Below are 8,143 nucleotides of genomic sequence, written 5' to 3'. Positions count from 1 at the left end.
GTCTGTTTTCAGCCGATCCGATCCGATCCTCCAGGCGGTCCCACTTACCAGTAAGAGCCTGCTAGACCCACATGCTATATGGCTAAGGGGTCCATGATATCTGGTAAGTGTGTTTGCTGCTGGGGAGTGGAACACTGAGCACCGCATGAGATATTCAACATTCTTAGCACTTTGGCACGGAAGCACCTTATTTGAGCATTATCAAGGAACCTTCACTGGCTACATGCTTGTCACTTTATTGACTTATAATCTTTTAGCACAAAAGCACTTTTTTTTTTAGGACTTTTACTGGCTACTTGCTGGTCCTAATATGTTGAACTATTATTTGCAAATTGGATGCATATGACTTTTGCACTATATGTATTTCATGTAAGGTAGATTTATCATATTTGTCCACGCACTTTTAGTACTTTTGGTGTTTTTTAGCCACTTTGGCCTCTTTCATACGGAGCGGACCGTATTACGATCCGCTCCGGCACTTTTTTTTTTTTTTACGGACACGGGTGACACTTGTGTCATCCGGTCCGTATGTCCGCATATCATCCCACCCGTTTGCGGATGATAAACGGACATAATGTATGTCTATGGGATTGCGGATGTCAGCGGATGACACCGCTAACATCCGATTTTGCGTCCTTTCCATTTTTTAAATGGAAGAAAAATAGGGTTCTGTTCCCTTCCAAAAAATGTAACAGAACTGAAAGGACGCAAATCGGATGTCAGCGGATGGTCATCCGCTGACATCCGCAATCCCATTGACATGCATTATGTCCGTATATCACCCGCAAACGGATGGGATGATATACGGACATACAGAGCGGCCGTGTGAAAGAGGCCTTAGGGTGTATAACTTTTTAATTTTTTTAAGGTTTGATTATTGATTTTAGGCTTGCACTGTGGTTCTGGATTTCGTTTATCTTTTCACTTTGTGATGAACAGCGGCAGCCACACATTAGTGTAAACATAGATCTTTTAGTGCAGGTTTATTCCCTTTCTATTCGGTATTTTGTTTCTGTTGAGATACAGTATGTTTGTTTACATAAGTAACATAAACATAGTGCTAAATTTTGTACTTTTTCTGAATTCTAATAAAGCACAAAAATCACAATAACAATAAAAATATACATAAAGCAATATTTATTTTCATAAAAAATAGACTTTATTTCAGTATTGTTATGCAGTAATTTAATACTCTTCTCCCTCCTCTCCTTCGCCCTCTCCTTCGACGCTGTCAGTGGCAACCTCTTCATAATCCTTCTCCAGGGCGGCCATGTCCTCACGAGCCTCAGAGAACTCTCCTTCCTCCATACCCTCACCCACATACCAGTGCACAAAGGCACGCTTGGCATACATCAGATCAAACTTGTGGTCCAGGCGAGCCCAGGCCTCAGCAATGGCTGTGGTGTTGCTCAACATGCACACGGCACGCTGCACCTTGGCCAGATCCCCACCAGGAACCACAGTTGGTGGCTGGTAGTTGATACCAACCTTGAATCCAGTTGGGCACCAGTCCACAAACTGGATGGTGCGTTTGGTCTTGATGGTGGCAATAGCAGCATTGACATCTTTCGGGACCACATCACCACGGTACAGAAGGCAACAAGCCATGTATTTACCGTGTCTGGGGTCACATTTCACCATCTGGTTGGCTGGCTCAAAGCAAGCGTTGGTGATCTCAGACACAGAGAGTTGCTCATGATAAGCTTTCTCTGCAGAGATTACAGGGGCATAGGTGGCCAGGGGGAAGTGAATACGGGGGTAGGGCACCAAGTTGGTCTGGAACTCAGTCAAGTCTACATTCAGAGCTCCATCAAACCTAAGTGAGGCGGTGATGGAAGACACAATCTGGCCAATCAGACGGTTCAGGTTGGTGTAGGTTGGGCGTTCGATGTCAAGGTTTCTGCGGCAGATGTCATAAATGGCTTCATTGTCCACCATGAAAGCACAGTCTGAGTGCTCCAGGGTAGTGTGGGTGGTGAGGATGGAGTTGTAGGGCTCAACCACAGCTGTGGAGATCTGAGGAGCTGGGTAGATGGCGAATTCAAGCTTGGACTTCTTGCCGTAGTCAACAGACAGACGTTCCATCAAGAGGGAGGTGAAGCCAGACCCAGTGCCACCACCAAAACTGTGGAAGATGAGGAATCCCTGGAGACCGGTGCACTGGTCAGCCTGAGAAAAAGCAAAAAACACAGAGTTAGATAACTTTTCTCTGAAGATAAAGTTCTTGATTATCTTGATATGTTTACATAGGTAATATAGAGCTTCTGCCATTGTCTGTCATTACTAATAAGAGAAGGATGCAAGGCCACTTCAACACACAAGTCAACACACACAGGTCAGGCACTAATTATATTGGTGGGTCTACATTCATATAGGAAAGTTGTACATGTGTTAAAAAGAGGAGCATATCATGTAACAAGAGAATAGCACAAAACTTGTAGAAATATACAGTAATGCTTTTAGAATTTTTAGAGGAAAATGTATTATGTGACCAGCAGTGTTGGGGGTAACGAGTTACAATGTAACGCATTACAGTAACTACGTTACTTTTTTTGGTAACGTAGTAACGTAACGCGTTACATTCGTAACATTGGTAAATACATTACTTTACTCGGCTTGAGTAACGTGCTTTCCTGCGTTACCCAAGCAGTTGACATCTCGCGCGGAGGATCGTGTGGCCAAGGAGGAGGCGGGAGGACTCGAGGAGACGTGGGGGACTGAGAAGAAGACGCCCGCCACTGCAGGTAAGTGCACTGGTCTCTCTGGCAGTCTCTGCACGCTGTGGTCACTCTGGCATTGAAAGGGGGCACACTGTGGTCAATCTGGGGGCACGCTGTGGTCACTCTGGCATTGAAAGGGGGCACACTGTGGTCAATCTGGAGGCACACTGTGGTCACTCTGGCATTGAAAGGGGGCACACTGTGGTCAATCTGGGGGCATGCTGTGGTCACTCTGGCATTGAAAGGGGGCACACTGTGGTCAATCTGGGGGCACACTGTGGTCACTCTGGCATTGAAAGGGGGCACACTGTGGTCAATCTGGGGGCACACTGTGGTCACTCTGGCATTGAAAGGGGGCACGCTGTGATCACTCTGGCATTGAAAGGGGGCACACTGTGGTCAATCTGGAGGCACACTGAGGTCACTCTGGCATTGAAAGGGGGCACACTGTGGTCAATCTGGGGGCACGCTGTGGTCACTCTGGCATTGAAAGGGGGCACACTGTGGTCAATCTGGGGGCACACTGTGGTCACTCTGGCATTGAAAGGGGGCACGCTGTGGTCAATCTGGGGGCACACTGTGGTCACTCTGGCATTGAAAGGGGGCACGCGGTGGTCACTCTGGCATTGAAAGGGGGCACGCTGGGTCACTCTGGCATTGAAAGGGAACACGCTGTGGTCACTCTGGCATTGAAAGGGGGCACGCTGTGGTCACTCTGGCATTGAAAGGGGGCACGCTGTGGTCACTCTGGCATTGAAAGGGGACACGCTGTGGTCACTCTGGCATTGAAAGGGGACACGCTGTGGTCAATGTGGGGGCACGCTGTGGTCACTCTGGCATTGAAGGGGGCACGCTGTGGTCACCCTGGCATTGAAAGGGGCACGCTGGGGTCACTCTGGCATTGAAAGGGGACACGCTGTGGTCACTCTGGCATTGAAAGGGGGCACACTGTGGTCAATCTGGATGCACGCTGTGGTCACTCTGGCATTGAAAGGGGGTACGCTGTGGTCACTCTGGCATTGAAAGGGGGCCCGCTGTGGTCACTCTGGCATTGAAAGGGGGCCCGCTGTGGTCATATATATATATAGATAAAACAATAAATATTGTATTGTTTTTTGTGCACTACAAATAAATATGCGCATTGGAATTTGTTCATATTTTATTTAAAACTATAGTCCGGCCCCCAACAGTGTCTGAGGGACCGTGAACTGGCCCCCTGTTTAAAAAGTTTGAGGACCCCTGTTCTACACGGTCAATTAAGAAAGAGTAAAGTAAAGTAATAAGTAGTGAAGTTACTTTTCAAATGCAGTAACTAGTAAAGTAATCTCGTTACAATTTACAGAAGTAACTAGTAACATTTTTTGAGTAACTACCCCAACACTGGCCAGTCATAGCTCAGGACTTTTTAGAGATGTCCCTATGCTATTGATGAAATAATTGAACTTTGGTGTTTTTATCTCCTAGAACAGCGGTCTTCCATTTCCGGTGAAAACCATCTAAGAAGCGAATTCCCCTCGCTTGATTGATTTTCTCTCACTTCTGGTTGCATCTCTGGATAAACTGACAACAATTTTAACCCATGCTTACTCCATCCAAGGCTAAAAACAATTGGGGCTATAAACACTTTTAGCTACATTTAACCCTCAACCTAAACTTAGAATGTAGCCCTTACACTTACCATTAACCGCAATTTAACTATTTCAAGATAAAAGATTACTTAACTTGTTTGAAAGAATAATAAAGTGGTTCTAAAGTCAGAAGGTTTTTTTTTTTTACCTTAATTCGTTCTATGCATTAAGATAAAAAACCTGCTGTGAGCAGCAGCCCCCCATCTTCCTCCAGTGATGTGCACGAGGGCCTCAGCTGTTTGGGGGGACTCTCCCTCCTCATTGGTTACTGCTACTGTCAATCAATGTCAGTGAGCCAATGAGGAAAGAGAGGGGTGGGGCTGAGCTGCATCTCTGTGTCTGAATGGACAGACAGAGCAGCGGCTTGAGAGCGAGCCTGCTTGAGTGCCCCCATAGCAAGCTGCTTGGCAGGGCGGTGGGGCCAGGATCCGGGCTGCCCTGTGCAAAACAAACTGCACAGAGGAGGTAAGTATAACATGATTGTTATTTTTAAACAAAATAAACCAAGACTTTAATTATCACTTTAATGTGCTTTTACAACTATGACTGTTGGTGACGGACTTTGACTAGTGGGCTCAGGACTATTACATTGCATCTTATTCCTACAATCCACATATCATGTTTCTCCAAAAATAAGCCCTACCCTGAAAATAAGCCCTAGTTTAGCGTTTGTAAAATCCTAGATATAGTTTATATTCTCATCGGTGCTGCAGCAATCACCAGCTGCCGGGTTCCCTTACCCTGGATGGCGGCAGCGGCACCCAAGAGCCGATACGTAAATCGGCTTCGGGTGCCGACATCGCAGGCTCCCTGGACAGGTAAGTTCTACTATTTAAAAGTCAGCAGCTACAGAAGTTGTAGCTGCTGACTTTTAATTTTTTTTAAGGGGGGTGGAACTCCGCTTTAAGTGGTTAAATAATGTCCAATGTGTTTGTTTCTGTAGTATAATTGTCCAAATACCTTCGGTACAGCGCTGCTCGGCACTCAGCTGATCCCCTGCAGCTCTCCTCCTCTTCTCCCCGCTGTCAGCGGGGGATCTCAGCCCCTCTCCTCTGCAGGGCGTGGAGGAGAGCTCAGGTTGGTCATGAAAGCGCTGAGCGGTGCTCGGGGGAGGACTGGGGCAGGGGGGCAATTGCCCCCTGGGCTGCTCTGATGCCCTGTAAGCTGGTTCCATGCCCCACTGGAGACTCTCCTCCCCCCAGCCAGCCCCAACCGAGCTGTCCCAGCTCCCCCCAAACACCCCCTGCTGGCCAGGTTGGGACCCGCATTCGGATGGTGGGTAGAGAGTACCTGGAGCAGAGCTTCAGCCTGGAATGAGGGTCAGAAGGAGGCTGGGAAGAAGAAGAGTGGGAGGGGGGCCGAGTTGCTGCACCATGGGCCTCTGGACTGTACTTGCCCCCTGGGCCGAAAGTTGCCAGTCAGCCCCTGGCGGTGCTGTATCGAAGGTATTTAGCACAATTATAATGCAGGAACGCACCGACTGGACTTTATATATTACTAATAATAGAGTGGGTTCTAGGATTTTTCGAACACTTTCACTCAGTTCAAACAGGGGGAGAGAAGACAGCACATTACATGTTAAGACCTACCCCGAAAATAAGCCCTCCTGTGTCTTTTGGTGGCAAAATTATTATAAAACCCGATCTTATTTTCAGGGAAACACGGTAGGTCTAGGTCAGGAATCACTCACCAGTTTGCGGACCCTGTCCAGCACCAGATCGATGATCTCTTTTCCGATGGTGTAGTGACCTCGGGCATAGTTGTTGGCGGCGTCTTCCTTGCCGGTGATGAGTTGCTCGGGGTGGAAAAGTTGCCGGTAGGTTCCAGTCCTCACCTCATCTATAGAAATGTGATGGCAATGGGTCAGAACGGTGCTACAGGTGACAACACTTGGTTGGCATCTCATACACCATTTAATCACACAACATAACAGATGGCCTACTCACCAATCACAGTGGGCTCCAGGTCCACAAAGACAGCGCGGGGAACGTGTTTTCCAGCCCCGGTCTCACTGAAGAAGGTGTTGAAGGAATCGTCTCCTCCTCCGATGGTTTTGTCACTGGGCATCTGTCCGTCCGGCTGGATGCCATGTTCCAGGCAGTACAGCTCCCAGCAGGCATTGCCCATCTGGACACCGGCTTGGCCAACGTGGATTGAGATGCATTCCCTCTGTGGGGGGTGAATGGTATATGCAGTTAGGATTAGGACAGAGCAGTGCACCACACATAGAGGAATGTATAGGATGCAGAGTGCGGTCACACATAGAAGAATGTATAGGATGCAGAGTGCGGTCACACATAGAGGGATGTATAGGATGGCAGAGTGCGGTCACACATAGAGAAATGTATAGGATGGCAGAGTGCGGTCACACATAGAGGAATGTATAGGATGGCAGAGTGCGGTCACACATAGAGGAATGTATAGGATGGCAGAGTACGGTCACACATAGAGGGATGTATAGGATGGCAGAGTGCGGTCACACATAGGGGGATGTATAGGATGCAGAGTGCGGTCACACATAGAGGGATGTATAGGATGCAGAGTGCGGTCACACATAGAAGAATGTATAGGATGGCAGAGTGCGGTCACACATAGAGGAATGTATAGAATGGCAGAGTGCGGTCACACATAGAGGGATGTATAGGATGGCAGAGTGCGGTCACACATAGAGGAATGTATAGAATGGCAGAGTGTGGTCACACATAGGAGATGTATAGGATGGCAGAGTGCGGTCACACATAGGGGGATGTATAGGATGGCAGAGTGCGGTCACACATAGAGGGATGTATAGGATGGCAGAGTGCGGTCACACATAGAGGGATGTATAGGATGGCAGAGTGCGGTCACACATAGAGGAATGTATAGGATGGCAGAGTGCGGTCACACATAGAGGAATGTATAGGATGGCAGAGTGCGGTCGCACATAGAGGAATGTATAGGATGGCAGAGTGCGGTCACACATAGAGGAATGTATAGGATGGCAGAGTGCGGTCACACATAGAGGAATGTATAGGATGGCAGAGTGCGGTCACACATAGAGGGATGTATAGGATGGCAGAGTGCGGTCACACATAGAGGAATGTATAGAATGGCAGAGTGTGGTCACACATAGGAGATGTATAGGATGGCAGAGTGCGGTCACACATAGGGGGATGTATAGGATGGCAGAGTGCGGTCACACATAGAGGGATGTATAGGATGGCAGAGTGCGGTCACACATAGAGGGATGTATAGGATGGCAGAGTGCGGTCACACATAGAGGAATGTATAGGATGGCAGAGTGCGGTCACACATAGAGGAATGTATAGGATGGCAGAGTGCGGTCGCACATAGAGGAATGTATAGGATGGCAGAGTGCGGTCACACATAGAGGAATGTATAGGATGGCAGAGTGCGGTCACACATAGAGGAATGTATAGGATGGCAGAGTGCGGTCACACATAGAGGAATGTATAGGATGGCAGAGTGCGGTCACACATAGAGGAATGTATAGGATGCAGAGTGCGGTCACACATAGAGGAATGTATAGGATGCAGAGTGCGGTCACACATAGGGGATGTATAGGATGCAGAGTGCGGTCACACATAGGGGGATGTATAGGATGGCAGAGTGCGGTCACACATAGGGGGATGTATAGGATGGCAGATTGCGGTCACACATAGAGGGATGTATAGGATGGCAGAGTGCAGTCACACATAGGGGGAATGTATAGGATGCAGAGTGCGGTCACACATAGAGGGATGTATAGGATGCAGAGTGCGGTCACACATAGAGGAATGTATAGGATGGCAGAGT

At 48.2% G+C, this 8,143-nt stretch overlaps 1 protein-coding gene across 1 annotated transcript in view; it reads right to left on the bottom strand.

The window, feature by feature from the left end:
• Window positions 1-1,163: 1,163 nt before the first annotated feature.
• LOC309557917 (tubulin alpha-1A chain-like) overlaps window positions 1,164-8,143 on the bottom strand; it is an 8,449-nt gene continuing 1,469 nt past the window's right edge. The window contains exons 2-4 of the mRNA XM_082260786.1: window positions 6,295-6,517; window positions 6,039-6,187; window positions 1,164-2,169 (exon numbers count right to left, since the gene is read on the bottom strand). Coding sequence (XP_082116912.1) covers window positions 1,186-2,169; window positions 6,039-6,187; window positions 6,295-6,517 — 1,356 coding nt within the window. The 3' untranslated portion in view covers window positions 1,164-1,185. The remainder of the gene's footprint in view (window positions 2,170-6,038; window positions 6,188-6,294; window positions 6,518-8,143) is intronic.

This window comes from Pelophylax lessonae (genome assembly GCF_965119305.1).
Source record: "Pelophylax lessonae genome assembly, chromosome: 6".
Classification (NCBI taxonomy): Eukaryota; Metazoa; Chordata; class Amphibia; order Anura; family Ranidae; genus Pelophylax; species Pelophylax lessonae.
Note: the sequence above shows the minus strand (reverse complement) of the source record. Positions and strands in the feature narration are given on the sequence as shown.